Source organism: Manduca sexta, chromosome 17 (assembly GCF_014839805.1).
Source record: "Manduca sexta isolate Smith_Timp_Sample1 chromosome 17, JHU_Msex_v1.0, whole genome shotgun sequence".
Classification (NCBI taxonomy): Eukaryota; Metazoa; Arthropoda; class Insecta; order Lepidoptera; family Sphingidae; genus Manduca; species Manduca sexta.
In genome coordinates, this window is record NC_051131.1 from 11,003,366 (window position 1) to 11,026,681 (window position 23,316).

Sequence of the window (23,316 nt, forward strand, 5' to 3'; positions counted from 1 at the left end):
GGACATAACTAATTATTTTTGCTTCACTTTCGAACTTAAACAATGAAAAAAAATCAAATTAGCTATTTCAAAATACTTTATTTGTTTTCAAAAGTTCTTTCTTCTCGATAAAACTTATAATAAAACGCATAAGGCTATGCCACAGCGTATAAGTATGAAGTAAATTAGTGTTCGTATTTAGTTTTTATTTTTCTACAAATCTTATTCGCATTATTATATTTTGTTCAAGTCCTACTTCGCACTTTCCATGCGCTCAAGGAGAGTAACTCATAATATAATCTTATGTACAGTGGCTAATCTTTTGTACAAAATTTTATCTGAATCTATTTACGAACAAGATATTCCCAAGAATAGAGAGACTTTCCCGCCCTCACACCTACTATTACAACTCCTGTAAGCCATGATCAGCGGTGGCACGCATTTCATGACACCAAGCAGTAAAGTTCAAGTTCGGCGAGTTCCAGCGAAGACTAATTTGTTAAATGACATTCAAATAGAAAGATAGGGACGAGTTGGACCTCCATAGCAAATCAAGAATACAAACTCCTCACAGATATAGATAGGTAATATTTTAAAATATTGATATCTGTGCGATCATGTGGTATACTCTGTTAACTGGTCGACATTCATTCATTTTTGCATTCATTAAGACCGAAATGAGAACTGAGAAGTCTCTGCCACTGTCATTATTTTTGTTTGGATGTGGGTCAAATATTTTGGGATGTTTATGTTTTTTAATAAATTTCGTTAATTATAATTAAAGTAATATATATGTGATACAATCATGAAGAAGGAACGCACGGGCGACAATTGTCGCCCATTTAAATTATAAGTATCATGACCAATAACTCAATAATGTGTCGGAAATGTAATCGTTTTGGTATTATTTGGTTAATAATTTAGGTTTTTTCTTTTACAGCCCATCAAATACTAAGTTTAACTGGTATAAGCTTTGAAAGAAGAAGTATAATTGTAAGGAAAATATCCCATATGATATTGTGTAAATCCTTGTTATGGGTTTTCATGACTTAAACTTTTGATTTATTTACAGGGCTTTGTAGAGCTTACAGTGGTGCCTCTAAAAGATAACCTACGATACATACGGCTTAACGCGAAGCAGTCTCGTATATACCGGGTGTGTTTGAATGACCAGTATGAGGCCAACTTTCAGTATTGTGATCCATTTTTGGATATTTGTCAATCAGATCCTAACACGTAAGTTCAGCTTTTATCGATTACTTATAGCTATAAGATATAGCCTAGTGCATTCAAAACTTATTTTAATATCATACTCAAATCACAGGAGATCTTTGGAGTTGTTCTCCCAGTATCACCTAGCAGCGGCACAGAAGATTGACCCAGATCACAATTCAGGCGAGCTTCACATACAAGTGCCTGATGAAGCGGCACATCTGGTTGGGGAAGGGAGAGGACTCCGTATTGGCATTGAATTCTCCTTGGAGTCTCCTCAGGGAGGGATGCACTTTGTTGTGCCTGATGGGGAGGGCACTTTGGTGGAGGTGAGTTGGTTTCTATTTCTTTTGTTTGTACACAATGTAATAGAATGAACTGGCTATAAACTTCTTATATTTTTTTTTTTATCACCTTTATACATTTTACAAGTAAATGCCAATTATGAAAGAATTAATGTTTAAGTTCCTTTATGTAATTGTTGGTGAAAATGTAGCTCCTTAATTCTGAAACAAGCAATGCATATATGTGACAATTTAGTCAATATTTTTTTTTTATTGTTTACGTCAAATAAATTTCCATGAAACTAATTAATATTTCTAGAAATCTGCTCACATGTTCACATATGGACACTCAGCTCGGCTATGGTTTCCATGCGTGGACAGTTTCGCCGAGCCGTGTACTTGGAAACTTGAGTTCACAGTAGATGAAAGCCTGACAGCTGTGTCATGTGGAGAGCTAGTGGATGTAGTGTACACTCCAGATCATAGACGGAAGACATTCCACTATCTGGTCAATACACCTGCTTGCGCTCCTAACATTGCTTTGGCTATTGGGTGAGTGATGCCTAAAAAACTGATATAATTATTTTATTTGGAAGATTTAAAATGTCATAAGGGTATATTGAAAAATACCACAATATAACTCTATAAATAAAAAAAAAACATACACACCTACAGCACATATTTATTACTAAATGCTAAGATGCAATCAAGGCACCCACTTTTCGCCCTGTGTGTTCTGTTCTATAATATGCTAGGTGCACGCTTTTCGCCACATTGGGCACAAATTCCAGACTGCGGGCTGATACTGAACAGAAAACCCCAATATCTTAGAGCGCTGTCCTACGGTTTTCTCAATACATTCACACCAATTAGACAGTCACACATAACATTCTTCTATTGATATTTTTAATATACTATTGTATTGTTTTCATTTCTAGGCCATTTGAAACCTATGTTGATCCTCATATGAATGAAGTGACACATTATTGTTTACCGAACTTGATGCAAATATTGAAGAACACAGTGCGCTACTTACATGAAGCTTTTGAGTTTTATGAGGAGACATTATCTACTAGATATCCATATCCATGTTACAAACAAGTGTTTGTAGATGAGGTAAGTGGAGTAATTTGGAATATTAATATAAGTTAAAAAATATGATAGACATCTGCATAATATTAATAATTGTTGAATAGTCCAGATATTTAAATCTTCAACAAATTCATGCAATAGTTAATTGTGAGTGTGAGTGAGGTGAGTGCATTACTTGTACCTCTGTCTAACCTTTTGGGAATGTTGTATTAAAAAAATATATATAAAACGCCTTTCTGTTCATTTCTAGACGGAAGACGACGCTACCGCCTACACAACAATGTCTATCATGAGCACACATTTGCTCCATTCAATCGCTATAATAGACCAAACATATATAAGCAGAAAGTGCATGGCTCAAGCTGTAGCCGAGCAGTTTTTTGGCTGTTTCATCACCATGCAAAATTGGTCTGACTTGTGGTTGGCTAAAGGTATACCGGACTATTTGTGCGGCCTGTACTCGAAAAAATGCTTTGGTAACAATGAGTATAGGTACTGGATACACCAGGAATTGCAGGAGGTGAGTTTAGGACTTAAAAAAAAGTGAAGGAGATATAAATCACATTTATTCCACCATATCACTTTTGTTACAGAATTATATTTTTACGTAAAGACATTTTCAATTATAGTTTAAGATTTTGGTATAACGATTTTATATTATTGCAATTTTCCTAGGGATTTACTTATATTAATCACATTTGAGGATTGGCTACATAGTTAATTAATATTTTTTTTTAGGTGGTTGGTTATGAAGAACAATACGGCGGCATAGTGCTGGACCCGTGGCAGCCGCCCGCCAGCGGCGCCCGCGTAGAACCCAAAGACGTGTTCTACTTTCCCGTACGCAATGTTCACACCATGTCGCCACGGTATATTGAGGTGATTGGCCAAATTTATTTATGCAAAAATTAATATAGAAAGAACTATTTAGTCAAATTATATTGGTATTAAATTATATATTTTCGTAATGAAATTGTCTGTCTTACTAAAAAATGTTTTAAAAATAATTTCCATCTAGGGTTTATTTAGCGTATTCAAAGTTTATATTCAAACAGTATCGTAAATTAATAAAATTTTCCCTCCAGATAATGCGGAAGAAATCTCATCTAGTTCTACGTATGTTGGAACAAAGAATTGGTCAAGAACTTTTGCTCCAAGTTTTTAACAAACAATTGGCTTTGGCCACCAATGCTGCCAACACTAAAATCGGCAGTGGACTATGGGGACATCTCTTACTGTCCACAAATTTATTCGTGAAAGCCATATTCACAGTGACTGGAAAAGACATGGCAGTGTTTGTGGATCAGTGGGTGAGGACTGGTGGCCATGCGAAGTTTCAGCTCACTTCTGTGTTCAATAGAAAAAGGTTATTATCTGTTAATACTTGAAGTTGTAAATAGTTAACAATGTACTTTTACTCAAATAGAATTAGAATTATGTAATATAAACTGCATATCAACTTCTTGAACATCCTGTATTTCTGTTTTTACATAATATGCAGGTCATGTCGTAGGTGAAAAATTTATTTGTCTTTATTTCATAAAGGAGCTGATGGCAAAGAGTAGGGCATCTCATATTTTTATTTTAATATAACAAAAAATCAAAGTGTCTTTAATTATTATCGTATCATTTAAAACAGAAATACGGTAGAACTAGAGATCCGTCAAGACTGCGTGCACGAACGCGGCATAAGGAAATACGTGGGTCCATTACTGGTGCAACTACAGGAGTTGGACGGCACGTTCAAGCACACGCTGCAAATAGAGAACACGGTGGTGCGAGCTGATATCACCTGCCACAGTAAAAGCAGGCGTAACAAGAAAAAGAAGATTCCCCTGTGCACAGGAGAGGAAGTTGACATGGACCTTTCGGCTATGGAGTAAGTATGACGTCACTAAACCCATGGCAATGCTCTAATATAGGTGAAGATTATGTCCTTATGCAAAATGTCTTGAAGTAACTTAATGAATAAATTAATTGTATTATTTTTGACTTCAAATAACTGCTACTGAACCTGATAGTAATTCGGTAGATAAAATTATACTAAAATATTTCATCTTACCTGGTACAAATATATGAAAATAGTCCATCTGGCAATAGAAATCTACAATATTTTTATTCTCTTGCAGTGACTCGCCAATTCTATGGATCCGGCTCGACCCCGAAATGTCGCTTCTCCGAAGCACGGTTATATCGCAGCCTGACTACCAGTGGCAGTACCAGTTGAGGCACGAGCGTGACGTCACAGCTCAAAGCGAGGCTATAGATGCTTTACATAATTACCCGGAACCACCTACCAGGAAGGCGTTAACTGACACTATAGAGAGCGAGCAGACATATTACAAGATTAGGTGTAAAGCGGCGCATTGTTTGACAAAGGTAGGCTATGAAAAATGTCAATTGATGATTTAAATACCATAGTAAAGTGGGGTGCTATTAAAATTGCCTTTGGATATAAATTAATTCATAAAACAAAATGCATATAGCATAATATGATATGCATCCAGCCAGTTATATACTAGTAGTACCCTGGGATGGACGGCAGTGTGTAGTTGGCCTCATGCTGCCGTAGACGCCGAGGGCGTCCTTCGGTGCGCGGGGGCTTCTGAGCCCCCCTCCCCCCCATAGGAGACGGGCCGCAAGGCGGCACCGCGCAGGGGCGGCTGCGGACGAAGACTTAGACACTTCCGTCAGAGGAAGCCCGCAGCCGTCCCTAATGCGCCGAAGAGGGCCACCGCGGAGTTTTAGCTGGTAGGCCGTGCATAGGTTAGTAGTACTCGGGTTAGGGATTCGGCCCGGCGCGGCGGTCGCCCGAAGTTCGTCATCAACTCCGGGCCGTAAGGCACGGTTACCCCAGCATAACCGCTCAGTCGCCCCCCACGAAGGCTGGGCGGTAGTAATAAGGGACTTTCACCGCGAAACCAAAAAAAAAAAAAGAAAAAAAAAAATTATATACTACTAGTACCGAGGTCCCGCCGGTCTTACGATGCGCTAGGTCCTAAGAAGAGAGCCGAGTTCTTAAACTTTCAGTAACAAGTCGCTCTAGGGACCAAAAAGGTCCCCAGAAAAAGGGGAGCCAAAAAAATCTCGCTCAGGCTGGTCGAATAGATAGAAGGTCCGCTCTACATAAGTACTTTGAGAAGAGTTACAGTCATTGAACAATGTGCTTTGTCAGGAATAGCAAAAAATAATTTTATTGTGTATGGTTGTAGGTTGCTAATGCAATGATCAGCTCATGGGCGGGTCCGCCGGCGATGTTGACGATATTCCGCAAAATGTTTGGGTCGTCCTCGGCGCCGCACATCATCAAACAGAATAATTTTGACAATTTGCAACATTATTTCTTGCAAAAAACTATACCCGTCGCTATGGCTGGTAAGTATTGGTATTATTATGTTAATTTGAAATCTTAACACACACACAACATCACGCATTTTATCCCCGAAGGGGTATGCAGAGGCGCAACCATGGCACCCACTTTTCGCCAAGTGTGTTTCGTCCCATGATGTGATAGGGGGCGAGCCTATCGCCATATCGGGCACAAATTCCAGACTCCGGGCTGATACTGAGCAGAAAAACCCAAATATCACTTTGCCCGACCTGGGATTCGAACCCAGGACCTCAGAGCGCTGCCGTACCGCGCATGCAGTACAACTACGCCATCGAGGCAGCATTTGAAATCTTATTCCTTCAAATTAGCCACGTTGGTGCAGCGCCGACGTCGCTTGGTAACGTTACGTCTTTTACCTTTTGTGTTGTGGCAATTTTTATGGTTTAATACAGCAGCGCGGTTAATTTTAAGGCGCCCTTAGATCTAAAGTAATTAAAGAACTAATTATCTTACTGCAATTTTTTCTTTTCGTATATTCGATTTTATATCCATTTCGATTTTTTTTTACAATAAATAGAAGAAACGTTTCCTTTTTAATATACTAATGTCTTCATGTATTTAAATTCTTCTAGGTTTACGTAACATACACGGTATTTGTCCCCCGGAGGTGGTGAAGTTTCTTTTGGACTTGTTTAAATACAATGATAATTCCAAAAATCATTTCTCTGACAACTATTACAAGGCAGCTTTGGTGGACGCATTAGCAGCAACCATTACCCCTGTTATATCAGTACTACAGCCTGTAAGTACAGTTTTTGGAAACATGATTTTTTCATACTAAATACATTTTTATTTAATAAAAAAAAGATACTTATTTTGTAATATGGTTCATAATTCAATTATATATTTGTATATATATCTTCGAGCATATTTTCCTTTAAAGCAGTCAGAAACACAATTTAATATCTTTACTTGTTCACAGGGTGCTCCCATAACCGCAGATTCGCTGTCGGCGGACACTAGACTGGTTTTAGAGGAAATAACTAGAGTCTTGAACTTAGAGAAGGTGTTGCCCTGTTATAAAAATACAATAACAGTGAGTTGCTTGCGAGCCATCCGTCGTTTGCAGCAATGCGGCCATTTGCCGAGCATTCCGACTGTATTCCGAGCGTACGCCCAGTATGGACAATATATTGGTAAGTATTTATTGTGTAACTGAAATTACTTGGAAATGCAGCTATATCTAAAATTACATTTAATCAATTGATTTTAGACTTAATATGTAACTTTTAAAAACAATTTAAAGCTCTATGTTGAAAAATTATTATTCTTGTTATAGTAAGTTACAAATCGCCCTTCCCTTGTATTTGTTAAATATTGTTCAATGTTTCTGAAACACCCTGTATAATGTACTTTAATAAAAATTATCGAATTTTGTAACAGATGTGCGTCTGGCGGCGTTCGAATGCCTGGTGGAGTTCGTGCGCGTGGACGGGCGGCCGGAGGACCTGTCGTCGCTGCTGACGGCGGTGGAGAGCGACCCGGACCCGGGCGTGCGGCACGGGCTGGCGCGCCTGCTCGTGCGCACGCCGCCCTTCGAGCGCGCGCAGCGGCAGCGCCTTGATACAGAGGCCGTCGTGCACAGGTATCAACTGTTTCTCATCACTGTCGCTGCTGACGGCGGTGGAGAGCGACCCGGACCCGGGCGTGCGGCACGGGCTGGCGCGCGCCTGCTCGTGCGCACGCCGCCCCTTCGAGCACGCGCAGCGGCAGCGCCTTGATACAGAGGCCGTCGTGCACAGGTATCAACTGTTTCTCATCACTGTCGCTGCTGACGGCGGTGGAGAGCGACCCGGACCCGGGCGTGCGGCACGGGCTGGCGCGCCTGCTCGTGCGCACGCCGCCCTTCGAGCGCGCGCAGCGGCAGCGCCTTGATACAGAGGCCGTCGTGCACAGGTATCAACTGTTTCTCATCACTGTCGCTGCTGACGGCGGTGGAGAGCGACCCGGACCCGGGCGTGCGGCACGGGCTGGCGCGCCTGCTCGTGCGCACGCCGCCCTTCGAGCGCGCGCAGCGGCAGCGCCTTGATACAGAGGCCGTCGTGCACAGGTATCAACTGTTTCTCATCACTGTCGCTGCTGACGGCGGTGGAGAGCGACCCGGACCCGGGCGTGCGGCACGGGCTGGCGCGCCTGCTCGTGCGCACGCCGCCCTTCGAGAGCGCGGAGGGGTACGCTGTTGATACAGAGGCCGTCGTGCACAGGTATCAACTGTTTCTCATCACTGTCGCTGCTGACGGCGGTGGAGAGCGACCCGGACCCGGGCGTGCGGCACGGGCTGGCGCGCCTGCTCGTGCGCACGCCGCCCTTCGAGCGCGCGCAGCGGCAGCGCCTTGATACAGAGGCCGTCGTGCACAGGTATCAACTGTTTCTCATCACTGTCGCTGCTGACGGCGGTGGAGAGCGACCCGGACCCGGGCGTGCGGCAAGGGCTGGCGCGCCTGCTCGTGCGCACGCCGCCCTTCGAGCGCGCGCAGCGGCAGCGCCTTGATACAGAGGCCGTCGTGCACAGGTATCAACTGTTTCTCATCACTGTCGCTGCTGACGGCGGTGGAGAGCGACCCGGACCCGGGCGTGCGGCACGGGCTGGCGCGCCTGCTCGTGCGCACGCCGCCCTTCGAGCGCGCGCAGCGGCAGCGCCTTGATACAGAGGCCGTCGTGCACAGGTATCAACTGTTTCTCATCACTGTCGCTGCTGACGGCGGTGGAGAGCGACCCGGACCCGGGCGTGCGGCACGGGCTGGCGCGCCTGCTCGTGCGCACGCCGCCCTTCGAGCGCGCGCAGCGGCAGCGCCTTGATACAGAGGCCGTCGTGCACAGGTATCAACTGTTTCTCATCACTGTCGCTGCTGACGGCGGTGGAGAGCGACCCGGACCCGGGCGTGCGGCACGGGCTGGCGCGCCTGCTCGTGCGCACGCCGCCCTTCGAGCGCGCGCAGCGGCAGCGCCTTGATACAGAGGCCGTCGTGCACAGGTATCAACTGTTTCTCATCACTGTCGCTGCTGACGGCGGTGGAGAGCGACCCGGACCCGGGCGTGCGGCACGGGCTGGCGCGCCTGCTCGTGCGCACGCCGCCCTTCGAGCACGCGCAGCGGCAGCGCCTTGATACAGAGGCCGTCGTGCACAGGTATCAACTGTTTCTCATCACTGTCGCTGCTGACGGCGGTGGAGAGCGACCCGGACCCGGGCGTGCGGCACGGGCTGGCGCGCCTGCTCGTGCGCACGCCGCCCTTCGAGCGCGCGCAGCGGCAGCGCCTTGATACAGAGGCCGTCGTGCACAGGTATCAACTGTTTCTCATCACTGTCGCTGCTGACGGCGGTGGAGAGCGACCCGGACCCGGGCGTGCGGCACGGGCTGGCGCGCCTGCTCGTGCGCACGCCGCCCTTCGAGCGCGCAGCGGCAGCGCCTTGATACAGAGGCCGTCGTGCACAGGTATCAACTGTTTCTCATCACTGTCGCTGCTGACGGCGGTGGAGAGCGACCCGGACCCGGGCGTGCGGCACGGGCTGGCGCGCCTGCTCGTGCGCACGCCGCCCTTCGAGCGCGCGCAGCGGCAGCGCCTTGATACAGAGGCCGTCGTGCACAGGTATCAACTGTTTCTCATCACTGTCGCTGCTGACGGCGGTGGAGAGCGACCCGGACCCGGGCGTGCGGCACGGGCTGGCGCGCGCCTGCTCGTGCGCACGCCGCCCTTCGAGCGCGCGCAGCGGCAGCGCCTTGATACAGAGGCCGTCGTGCACAGGTATCAACTGTTTCTCATCACTGTCGCTGCTGACGGCGGTGGAGAGCGACCCGGACCCGGGCGTGCGGCACGGGCTGGCGCGCCTGCTCGTGCGCACGCCGCCCTTCGAGCGCGCGCAGCGGCAGCGCCTTGATACAGAGGCCGTCGTGCACAGGTATCAACTGTTTCTCATCACTGTCGCTGCTGACGGCGGTGGAGAGCGACCCGGACCCGGGCGTGCGGCACGGGCTGGCGCGCCTGCTCGTGCGCACGCCGCCCTTCGAGCGCGCGCAGCGGCAGCGCCTTGATACAGAGGCCGTCGTGCACAGGTATCAACTGTTTCTCATCACTGTCGCTGCTGACGGCGGTGGAGAGCGACCCGGACCCGGGCGTGCGGCACGGGCTGGCGCGCCTGCTCGTGCGCACGCCGCCCTTCGAGCGCGCGCAGCGGCAGCGCCTTGATACAGAGGCCGTCGTGCACAGGTATCAACTGTTTCTCATCACTGTCGCTGCTGACGGCGGTGGAGAGCGACCCGGACCCGGGCGTGCGGCACGGGCTGGCGCGCCTGCTCGTGCGCACGCCGCCCTTCGAGCGCGCGCAGCGGCAGCGCCTTGATACAGAGGCCGTCGTGCACAGGTATCAACTGTTTCTCATCACTGTCGCTGCTGACGGCGGTGGAGAGCGACCCGGACCCGGGCGTGCGGCACGGAAACTGCCAGTGTGATGGGTCTTTTGTTACACGTTACTCAAAAACTGTACAAAATGTTCTAATAGTATACCATAGAATACGATTTAGATATTATTTTTCACTTTCTACTACAAATAACATTAATGGAAAATCCTACAGGCTCTGGAGCAACATAAACAGTCTCCTATCAAACGACGCGCGGTTGCGATGTGACCTCGTTGATCTCTACTACGCATTGTACGGCTTAAAACGGCCAATATGCGTCCCACTGCCAGAAATACAGGCAATGATGAAACAGATGCACCACAAAGAGCGCGAGCGGCTAGAAAGAGAAAGGGAAAGGGAGCGGGAAAGAGAAAGAGAGAGGGAGAGAGGCCGGGAGAGAGAGAGACAAGCTGCTATCGAAATGCAGCCGGTGATTAAGCAGGAGATTGTTGATGTAAGTATTAATGCCAGAGATACATATGTAGCATTACGCCTTTTCCTTTCACAAAGTAGGCAGAAAAGTTAATATCAAGTTTATAATATTCGCCAGTTATGTTCGATCCCATTTAATAGCGAGCAAACCCTCCATTTCACATCCCACCCCCCTTCCACTTATCCTTCCCTTTTTTCCTTGGCTCCTGTAGTCGTTAAGCCCGCGGAAAACAGTATACCGTTCGCAGGTTCCCTCAGTGTTGATAGCAGGTCAGCCGTTGAAAAAAACCCCTTTCCATTCGAGTTGATATGAACAGAACGGCCTCATAATATTACTTTGTCAGACCAGCGAAACGAAGCCAAAACTTTAGCAATGAGCACGGCATTTCATCCCATAATACAACTACGCCACTAAAGGCACCAGAAACAATTTGATTCTAGTCTCAAATAATGTTAGATTTTGGGAGTTGTATAACCATTAAAATTTGAATAGTTGTATAACCATTAAAAGTGCACTATGAGATGTCCACGTAACTGTTATCCACCTCAATCCAAGTCGCAATATTTCAACGTGACCAAAATTTAATTACATTCAACAAGTGTATTAGGTATCAATAAAAACAAAAAAAACTGAATCTAAAGTTTGACCTCGTTTTATATGTAAGCAGAAATAAGTGCATAATTATTTGATCATATTTATACGATCTCTGGCATGAGAATTCTATTTTCGAAAATTTCAAATTCTTTTGAAGCTGCGATAGATGGAAATTGAACATGCTTTCGAGAGGAAGGTCCGAAGGTCGAAAGCGCAAGGCACCACTGAGTTTCCGAAGTTATGTGTGTGTTGTTTGTCATATAATGCTAGCTTTAACGGTAAAACATCGTACGGCAACCTTAAAGATATCTGCATCAGTGCCGGTGGTAAATAGTATCTGACCGGCTAGCGACCGCTGTATAAAGTCCAGTGAAGTTTGTCCCCTTCCACGATCATCCTGTATATGTATATCGGGTTTCAAGCAGACCTGCAATCGTATTATTCTCTCGTTAGTTTATAGTTTTTCTATAAGGATTCGGGACTCCTCGACATACCATCAGGTTTAGTGGTGTTACTGCCGTGTCCGTATGTAAATAAAATTATTTCGGTGGTAAGAGAGGCCTTTGCCCAGCAGTGGGTTAGCACTTTAAATCTGGTATTATTAATATATTTCGTTTTTAGATGAAATATGAAACTGACATAGTTCCAATGACGGATCCCGGGGTACCGCTACCCCCAGCTGTTGATACGAAGATAGAGGTACCCCTTGAGGACGTGTTGCCGGTACCCCTGTCCAGTATAAAGGAGGAGGACGCCAAGGTCGACGTGACATCAATACAGACGGACATGCCGATACGCGTTTATAGCGTATGTATATTTTAATAGTTTTACAGATCTTTCTTTTTCAAAGTATTTTTTATAAAAGTTTAAATCAAGGTATTCGATAAATGTGACAATTATAAGTTTTATATTATGTGAAATGTTTAGTACCTATGTATTAACTATATTATATTTATCTATTTGAAAAATACTTTATGGTTTCAGATTAAGCATTAATAACTATACAATATAGTTTATATTCTGTTGTTTACCGAATACGTCTACCTTAGGGCTGGCACAACTTCATGAAACCAAACCGGAAAAATTCTAACTTTTAATACCGAGGAGTATATTCCTTTGTAAAAATTCGGGCATTTTTTTCTAGTGCTTATAGCGTAACAGTCCCGTATATTCGCGAAGTATGTTATCCCTTAAAATTCATGAAACCAAGACAACTGAATTATTAGCGGGGACACATTAAATCTAACCGGGACAAATTATCTCGGTATTCCGGGATGTATGGCAGCCCTAGCAACTTTGAATGCTTTCAGAGCGCCATCTAAGAAAAATAACTCGGCGACATATAACGTTATAATAATAAAACCACGTCAATTAATTCCATTTGAGAAAATATTTGCACACATACATAATATTGCGCCATAACAGTAAATTGTTTTCAATGATGACGTTTATATGCAAGCTAAATGCTAATATCTTCATAAATATTGACTTGTTTTCAACAATGCAAAACACAAAGGAAATCTATACTGTTATGTGTGATTACAATGTTGAACTATAGCTTTATAGTTAATTCAGCGGCGATAGCCTAGTTGGAGAGGAACGAACTGTTGCGGCCAAAATGAATGTCCGTAGGCCAAAAAATGGGCCCGCATCCCCTACTTTTCTAAAGTTATGTGTGTATTCTTTGTGAATTATCTCTTGTTTGAACGGTCAATTGAATTGTGAAGTGAGTTGCGCCCTTTTGGTCCTTTGGTTCACGGTTAAAAAAGGCACTATCTACTAGACCTAGTGAACTATTTTAGACTTTAAAACTCTAATAAATGAAGATGTTTTGTGATAGCAATTTTTTTTTTATTATTTTTTAAGCAGGATGATTCGAAACGCGAGTTCATATCGGACAACGCAGCACCGCTGCCTGGCATACCGGGCACGTCTGGACCCATCGGCTTCGAACCTGGCATGTTCAAACACGAAAAAGACGATTTGGGAGCTCCTAAGGTAAACAACGATATCCATAATATTTTTGAGCACCTTGAAATGGGGTGAATGGGGACATTAATGACGTCACATTACTCTCATTATATTGATAAAATAGAATTCGCTAAAACAGGTTTTTTTCGTCACTTATTTTTTGGGGGCGCGTTAATTTTCGGAAGTCGAAGTATGTCATTTTTTGTACCTCCCTCCCTTCCTGTACTTTGTAAAGGCAATTTTTTTCTATTTTCTCGAAATTTCCTTTGGGGGACTGCGTGTCTCCGCATGTCCCCACAAAAAAGCCCTCTTAAAATAGGCTATTGTCAAACATTCAATAAAATAATTTACGATTAATTGTTATAATTATGAGGCCAGGTTTCCCCTATTCACCCTTTTTTACCATAACAAAATAACAGCTTCCGCAGAGCATTACACACTATACAGTACACTGGACAGATTGTAAATTTAATCTTCATATAATGGACTTATAGCATAATCCAGGCGCTCGTAGAGAGATGTCATGACATTAATATGCCGGCTTTATACAGGGTGATGCTACTATTATTTACGTCGATAGTATCCCGCCCTTCCCTTCTTAGAGTTAGGCAGGAAACGCAAACACATATGAGGCAATAGCAAATTTTCAATAATTTGCATGTCTACACATTATTTTTGTACAAAAAAAAAAAACCTAATTACCAGTTCATAACTTAGACGTTTAGTAATTAAATAAAAAAAAAACTCGTTTTTAAAGGTTATTTTAAAAACGATAATATCAGGTCATTATTTTCGGTGTGCATGATTCATGATTATAGTTTAAGAAGTAACTTAGTGCCTAACTGACCTAGTATATAGTAAGGTCGACGGCATAATCTTACATTCTCGTAATTGGATATCGTTATCAAATTCTAGTGACGTTACTATTATCGTGATATCGATATTATTTTATCGATTACTTACAATATGTTTAATTCAATAATACATTATAGGTAAAGGTTGTTACTAATTTTTTATTATAATTTTTTTCGTTAACTTAAATGGAAATGCCGTAACATGAAATAGTATGCCTACTAATTGAAGTTAAATATAGATTTTTTAGAACTAAAAAATATTAAAAATCGATATTTCCTTCACATCCCTAGTTCGAAAGATTTATCATAACCATTAACCTTGTAATGCAGATATACTTAAGGTGGTAGCTCAAGGTCCATTTTCATACATTTTGTTTCGGCTTTAATCTGGGTAACTAAACAAGTATTGGCAAGTAAAGAATTTAAATTCACGTCTAGTTAGTGATTAGTTCTCGCAGTTGAAGAAAAATGTAAAAATAATTAATAATCATGGATATTTCTGCCTTTAAAATTTCGTCATATTAAATTTTAAAGGCCGAAATATCCATGATTATTAATTATTTTACGTTTTTCTTCAACTGCGAGAACTAATCACTAATTAGACGTGAATTTAAATTCTTTACTTGCCAATACTTGTTTAGTTACCCAGATTAAAGCCGAAACAAAATGTATGAAAATGGACCTTGAGCTACCACCTTAATGAAAAGTATTTCGGATTATTTTGTCGCATATAAATATAAATGTATGGAAATTTGATTGGACCAATGATTACATTTGAATGCAGTTATGCGACTTAAATTTTGTTATATAATTATACATTTCATTTAAAATCAGTGTATTAACACGATCATATATTTTAATTAAAAGAAATAGAAGCTTATGACCTAATCTATGTATATAGATAGTACAAGATAAATATTAAAATTCTGCCTTGTATTTATGCAGTTTGTGTGATTAATCATTTGACAACAATCTAATGATAAATATCTTAGATGATGGACAGATTAGCTTGCAGCGTGTTGTTAAGACTTGTAAGTTTTTTTTTTAATATGTATCGTATGTTGTTTTACGGTCAGTGACATCGCAAACTCCAAGAAATCTTTTTCTTATTTCTTCATTGTGACGTTGCTACAGTTTTATGTGAATATTTTAAAGAGCTTATGAGTGGTGATTTAAAAAAAATAATAATATATAAATGTAAAATATACATAGATATTGTAACTTTGACTTTTCGGACCATCAACGCGTCATTTCCCTTCGTGACCATGATAAGTCTTCGAAACATCAAAAAAGAGAAAATTATAATATAAAAAACCGCGATAAATTCCGGAAAAAATAGTTTTATTCCAACGTTTAGCATTCGCTTAAACATAAGAAATCATGGTGTTTATTTATTGATTTCCTAAACAAAATAAAAAAATATATAAAATAATTACAATCTTGAAGATATTTCTGTACTTATTTATATCAATCTCCTAAACTACCAGGTACGCGTAAGCAAAAAAAATGTAAATTGTTGCTAATATCGAATTATACCGTCTGGCCCCAGCCTAAACACGCCCACAAAAACAAAAAGACGGTTGCAAAGCTAGTTGTTGGTAATTATACACCAATAGTTTTCAATTACCAAAAAAAAAAATGGGATATGTAGAAGAGGGAAGACATTAAAAATAAGCAATCAGAATGTTGCGTTTATAATATGTAATTGATAAAGCTCATAAAAATGTGTCTAGTAAAAAACAAAAATATGGACACAACACTTAGTAAGTACTTAATAATACTATGTCGACCGCACGTGATATTGACGTATATCAATGAATACTAAATGTGCATAAGAGACGATTATTTAATGAATGACATTATCAATTTGTACGAATTGACTAATAGTACAAGATCCCTGGTACACTTCTTATCGTTTATTACTATCAAGCTGATTTTTCGTGAGTAGTTTCCTTTGGACTAGACGCCCAAGTTTTTCCTTACAGTAATGTTGGTAAATGGTAGCTTAATACAGGTAGCAAGTATAAAATATGTTGATTTGACGAATTTTAAAAATTTATTACTAACCGAATTTTTCTTTGTTAATTATCGAGATAATTATCTAAATAACATGAAAAAATATTTGTCCTACAAAATATAAGGTTTGGTTAGGAAGTCCCCTCTCTCCAACATGTATCATAAACAAGGTCATGATTCATGAAAAATAATTACTAACCAGCTATTTTTTTTTATTGGTTAGTTAACATTTGCATAGCTTACTACTCACATTGTCCTACAAATTGCGTGGTATGTCATCTTAGTCCTATACTCAAAAGTTGGCAATATCGCAAGACTTTTTTTTTATTAGTAACTGTAGGACAAAGGTAACACATGATAGGTTAATATATTTTTCGTCCAAATAAAACAATGTCCTACAAAAAAAAGGTATGTTTTATTAGTCCTACAAGATTAGTAATTTTTGGGTATACAAAATGAAATGAAATGAAACGATTGAAAATTGAACTTACATTCAATTAATTCTTAGTAAAATGTAGTTATATAAGAATATAAATTTAAATCATAAAGAAATTAAGTACATAAACAACAATAACAATCGGCATTTCCGAACATAACCGAACTTTCTGACTGTTAATGGAGTAAATTGAAAACACGTGGAAAATTTTACTATTTTGCAAAATATATTTATAAATATATAAAATATATAAATTTTTATCTATTTTCAAATATATTTATCTTATAAACTAAATTTTTGAAGAAAATATGAAAAATATACTTTCTATAATTATTATTCAAAGAATACAGCGAAACTTACAGATTAATATTACTCCTTTTTTTTCCAGATAATTACGTAAAAATATGAACTTACAAAATTATTTAAAAAAAAAAATCAATGGACTTAAGTACCTTTCATAAGAAAATTATTTAGATTTTACTCTAAATTCCTTGTAACAAGAGGAATGCTAATCTATTATTTAATCACTGTAACTTTCAGGCAATACAGCATCACAATATTTGTATTTATAATGCTTTCGAGCAGATAAAAAAGTCTTACAAGAAAGCCACATATCTCTATTAATTTTTTTTATTTCTTCTCTCTTTTCTCGAAAATTAGAGTTTTCAGATAATAAATTACACAAAAAAAACACTCCATTATTATTTTGCAGCACAGATTACTATTCAAATTATTTTTCGAAAGACGAATAAAATACGAGGTTGACTAAAAACAACTTTACGTGGTTATGATCGACACCACCATGGGTAAGCATGGAATACTTAGGCCACAGTAAACAATGCTGTGCGCATGCGTTTGTAAGCAAGGATAATAGTGTGCCTCAGCTCTAATAGCAAAATGTACAAAATAATATTATTTTTAATTTCGTGAATTTAAACTATGTAACTGGAGGACTGGAATAACGTGCAATTTGTAGGACAATGTGGGTAGTAAACTATGCAAATGTTAGCTAAACCAATAAAAAAAAATCAGCTGGTTAGTAATTATTTTTAATGACCTTGTTTATGATACATGTTTGAGAGGGGGAACTTCCTAACAAAACCTTATATTTTGTAGAACAAATGTTTTTTCATGTTATTTAGATAATTATCCCGATAATTAACAACGAAAACTTCGGTTAGTAATAATTTTTTAAAATTCGCCAAATTAACATATTTTATCCTTGCTACCTGTATTAAGCTACCATGTACCAGGGATCCTGTACTATAATAGACGCTAGAAATCAATTTTTTTGAATCAAAGTTATTTGACCAATATTTGCGTTTTTTAGAGATAATTTCATGACATCGTATTTTTGTTTTTTTATGTTAAATATGGGTTCAGTAACGTCAGTAGATAAAGCTTTTATTTTGTAATTAAATACTAATGGTGTATATCAAATCAAGTAATGGATTCAGGTTGAAATACGAACAACTACGCCCCTAAAATAATTTTAAATCATTGATAGGTGTAATCAGTGTAGAGTCTTATTGAATGAAATAAATAATTTGTGTCAAAATTATGCTAGTGTATAGCGACTTCACTGTACATGATAAGTGGCATGTGGTAGAGAATCCAGATAGTGCCGACTGTCAACTGACAGAGATAGTCTTCGCGATATTATATTTAGGGAAATAAATATATTCACTTAAATTTTATATTCACTTACATTGACAGTTAAACTAAACATGTAAGCTACATAAGTATGAAACATTAACCAATCACAGTATAGACCTGGAAGTGGATTTATGTTCCAAATAAATGCTGACCATGTCCATGAATTCAGATTCGCTCTGATGGAAGATAACAGTCCATATGGAATTAAAATATGCATCCCCCGTATATTCCACATATATCCCTGTTCACATTAATTAAAGAAATGATAATTTGTTCCAGGCCAAGAAGAAGAAGAAGGAAAAGAAGAAGCACAAGCATAAGCACAAACATAAGCACAGCAGCAAAGAGAAAGGGTCCAAAGATAAGGAGCATAAGGATAAAGACCGGTCTCTCATCCCCCGACCTCCCTCAAGCACCGAACATCTGAAAATCAAAGAGGAGACTCGGGAAACACTCAGCTCGTTTAGTTCGAGTCAAAGTCCTTCAGAGGACATTAGTTCGATGCCTACGAACATGAGTTTTTAATACGCGGAAGATAATAATATGTAGATTAAGGAAGAATTTAATATTAAATTTTATGGAAATAATATGTTTTTTTGTACCTCGAAATTCTGGATTTACATAATAGAAAGGTTACATTTAATAGTATTTAGAACATGATGAATAATGCATTTAAAATTGGAATTAATTATACTCAAATATTTAACTAAAACTAAAGGACACTCCACGTTATCAGACGTCGATCTCGTATTAACTAATTTAAAAATGGATAGGTCATGGTTTTGAATTATGTTGGCACTTCTGTATTTATATTTTGCGAGGTAAAATCGTGTTTGAATGTTAAAATATATCCTGTTAAACGCTCTTTTACAGTATTAAACATTATATTAGCAAAAATAATTACAGAATACAATTTTAGACACTTTTTTTATTACGTGCAACCAGAGAGAATAATAGAATAGTCGCCGCGTGACATATCTTCTCTTCTGCCAGCCAGCCCGCGCAGCCGAATACTTCCGGAAACGCCCGATGTCATCGGCTAGGATAGGAGCACGGAACAATCCTTTTAATTTTGAAATATACAGTGAAATTCTGTTATAGCAACATTCAAGGGACCACCAAATATCAGATAGTCGTTATAAGGTCGTTATAGCCAGTTTCTACTGTATATAATTTATTCGAAAGCATTGACGTATATTCTATACACACTTTACACTTAGACTCGCGTTCTTATATCATGAGCGTTACTCTGTACACAACCAGAAGCTGTCAATATTGACCATACTAAAGTTAGTTTGAATGGATTGCAGTTTAATTCAGTTAAACAAAGTGAATGTTCGGAACGCCAAATCTACTACGTAGTACCTATATATTGATTCGAAAGATATCCTTCTAATTAGACCTGAAATGAAGCCGTTGGAAAGTTCGTGCGGTCATGCGTGACGTTACATGACACCGCGGCTTTAGATCGAGTGACTATTTGAAATTGTTTGTGCCACGAAAAAGTATTGCACAAGCTATATCCCAAACTAAGTGGTTAAATTAATTTTTAATGTGTTCATTAGGTCGATAAAGTAAACGAAGATAAACTTTATTACGCAAGTCAAGGTGGAAGCAGCTAATGGATCCATTAAATGTCCAAGAAAGGAAGTAATTTATTGTAAACAAATAGTACTTGAACTAACTTTAATATTTAAACATCACAAATTTTTAAATACCAAAAATAAAAAGACGGTACTTCCTGTTATTACACCATCTCTGTTCTATATTTATTATTCTTTACAGTTTTATGTACAATAAAGAGTTTAAATAAATAAGAAGACGGTATCTGCTGCCGTTACTGAATATAAATTTGACTAAGAAAAACGAAATTACATCGTCATCGTCATCGGAGTCATAAAATTATCACAATAAAAGATAATTTTTGGTCTAAGTTTACATTGATTCGTAATACTGGTTTTCTAGCGTCCAATATCAATTCGTACAAACTGATAGTTTGAACTATATATAATATCAGCCCTGTATTATATACTTGCCCACTGCTGAGCACAGGCCTCCTCTACTACTGAGAGGGGTTAGGCCTTAGTCCACCACGCTGGCCTAGTGCGGATTGGTAGACTTCACACACCTTCGAAATTCCTATAGAGAACTTTTCAGATGTGCAGGTTTCCTCACGATGTTTTCCTTCACCGTTAAAGCGAACGATAAATTCACAAAGAATACACACATGATTTTTCAGAAAAGTCAGAGGTGTGTGCCCTTGGGAGTTTGAACTATGTCTTATTGTATTTATTAAATAATCGGACATTTAGCATTCATAAACGAATATCAGTCTAAATAGTATAAATGTCACTTAATACGTGTTGTGTCCATAATTTTGTACAGAATATGGGAAAATTTTAACTCGTCATAGATTTTTCATTTACATAGAAACAAAAATTCTGAGTGCACATTTAGAATGTTTTTTACATACCGCACTTCTGTTTTTTTGGTACTTAATTAAAATTGGTGTAGGTGTAATGTCCCATTAGGAGATACGAGCCTCTTCTAAAATTATTTAAAATAATTGCTGTTTTTTTTTCATATTAAAAATTACTCAGTCGCAGTTCGGAGTGATACCCCTGTGTCTCGGAAAGCACGTAAAGCCATTGGTCCTGCGCCTGATTTCCCCGGTTATGTCAGACTGCCGTCTCACCGGACTATGAGAGTGAAAGACCAGACAGTGCACCTGTGTCTTGCGCACACATTTATGCACTATCGTATCTTCTGCGTAACTAGTTGATCTCCGTTGAAGTTGGCCGCCGTGACCGAAATTTGCCTTTTAGCCGAATTTATTCATTCATTTATTATTATTAGGTAATTTACATTCTCGTAAGACAACGTTATTATTCGGACTTGTACATCTTATCTATTACAAGATAGACGGTAAAAGCCAATAATACGTTCTATTTTTTGCATACCTAAATTGATTTATGTATATCACATAATTCTGTGTTATATTTTAGTAAACAAATCCTTCCGAAAGACAAATAAAGGGGAACCTTGAATGGTTCTTTTCTAATTTTTTACCAACATAAAAATTTTCAATCTAATTTTTCCTATTTTTTTTTATGTTATAGGGAGCAAACGAGCATACGGTTCACCTGTTGGACGGTGATCGCTCAACTCTTGGTGAGCGAAAAAATAATGAACAATCAAAATGACAGTACTCTTATAAATGAGACAATATTTTTATTACTTATCGATTTAAAGATAGCGAATCCTCAATTGTTTATATATTTTGGGATTCAGTTTTTAGTTGGGAATTACACGCAATTAAATTATCATTATTAACACAAAAGACGATAAAAATGCCGATAATCTGTTATTAATTTTTACACGTATACATTAAATATTTAAGTTTATGAGCGCTGAACTATTTTAGTTTGTGGTCCGAGAACTATTCAAGGCTAACACATATTATAATATCTAATGTCGGTATATATACATATATGATATACATAATCATATTTGTTGTGTAATAACGAATTAGTCACGTAAAATCATTGACGTATATTGTATAGCAAGAATGTCTATATAAACTATTTGTTCAAAATCTGAACTACAATGACGACCAACACGTCACTGTTGTAATCTATTTATTCACTTGTAAAACAAATAATTTTACTTATTTGACTAATATTTTTTATTCACATTCAGGTTTGCACTTAGACTCGAGTTTTTATATCATGAGCGCCACTCCGTACATATCCACAAGCTGTCAATATTGACCACACTAAAGTCAGTTTGAATGGTTTACAGTTCAATTCAATTGAACACAATGAATGCTCGGAACGCCAAATCTAATACTATAAAAAGTTTGAACACTGCTATAATCTGTGTCATTTCTTACCGATATAAATGCAAATATTTGTAGGTTGTCAGCAACCGTTAAACCAATTTGGATGAAAATTGGCAAAGGGATCAACCATATCCTGCCGTTCCGTCATGTATTGACCTGTCATAGTGCCACTACGTTTATGGCTATGACGTAGCCACGTCTCATTTTTTTTTTTATTTATTAACGACTAATTTCTTTATTTTACTCCTGTAAGTTTAAGCCACTTACGAATATACAAAGAAATGTTTATTTCCCCTTATTATAAAAAATCTAGTTTTATATTCAGTCTTATATTTAGAATATACTGCACTTATAGTGCAGCCAATTGTTTATTGTTATGTAAGAATATGTTCATGTGGTGACAGCCTGTAATTAAAACAGCACTGCAGCAATTGTTTACTGAATTGTTACAAATAACTATGTAAGATGTATGTTATGTTGACTGTTCAAATAAATAAATAATTAAAATATTGCGCGGTCTATAAAATAAAAACTTGAATTGTGTTACGGCGGGTCGCGATTGAGGTCAGCCAGTTATATCCAGTAAGGCACGTCATAATAGCAAAATATGCAAACACTAATTAAAAAAAAAATTAGTCCACCAATATTTATCTGTATTATTTTGTTTTCAGCAAGTAGGTTTAATGTATGTGTGGAAGTCTTAGAGGCGAACTTTTCCGAGTTATATAGTTGAGTAGATATTTATGTAAGTACTTATTTTTTATTTCGACAGCATGGCGATGTATATTTTCTATGGAAGGGTTGAGAGCTTAATTCCACAGGAATTCATATTCTTGTAGAAAAAGTGACTTCGGTACTTATCGAAAGGACCATGAATTTCGTAAAGGTTAAACAGTTTCGTTTAAACAGAAGAATGAGTTAATACATTTTTATTAAGTGCAATAAGTTCAAAAAGTTTCATGTTCACTTTTGAACGTATCAAAAGTCCCACAAAATTCTGATTTATCGGAACTAGGCAATTATTTAATATTCACAATTAATTATCTTGTGCCTATAAATATTTAATAAATGCCTAATACAACATTGTGCAATATTTGATGAGGTATATGAACTTAATTATAGTCGTTCCGTGGTCATTTCAATCAATGAGGAGACATTCG

General features: G+C 39.2%; 1 protein-coding gene across 2 annotated transcripts; it reads left to right on the plus strand.

Annotated features, from left to right (window-relative positions):
- The first annotated feature begins 634 nt into the window (after positions 1 to 634).
- On the plus strand, positions 635 to 18,902 carry LOC115449508 (transcription initiation factor TFIID subunit 2). Of its 2 annotated transcripts, none has more exons than XM_037439630.1 (19): positions 635 to 828; positions 918 to 972; positions 1,052 to 1,215; positions 1,304 to 1,520; positions 1,795 to 2,027; positions 2,414 to 2,591; positions 2,818 to 3,087; positions 3,306 to 3,446; positions 3,653 to 3,933; positions 4,207 to 4,446; positions 4,697 to 4,946; positions 5,780 to 5,942; positions 6,531 to 6,700; positions 6,881 to 7,094; positions 7,342 to 7,543; positions 10,530 to 10,809; positions 12,004 to 12,189; positions 13,249 to 13,380; positions 18,595 to 18,902. In XM_037439630.1, exons 1-19 carry the CDS (start codon positions 785 to 787, stop codon positions 18,838 to 18,840), a joined length of 3,666 nt encoding a protein of 1,221 aa, XP_037295527.1. In that variant the 5' UTR covers positions 635 to 784; the 3' UTR covers positions 18,841 to 18,902. The 2 variants fall into 2 exon arrangements, with proteins under 2 accessions (XP_037295527.1, XP_037295528.1); XM_037439631.1 differs by having other exon boundaries at positions 785 to 828; positions 13,252 to 13,380.
- Positions 18,903 to 23,316: the final 4,414 nt, after the last annotated feature.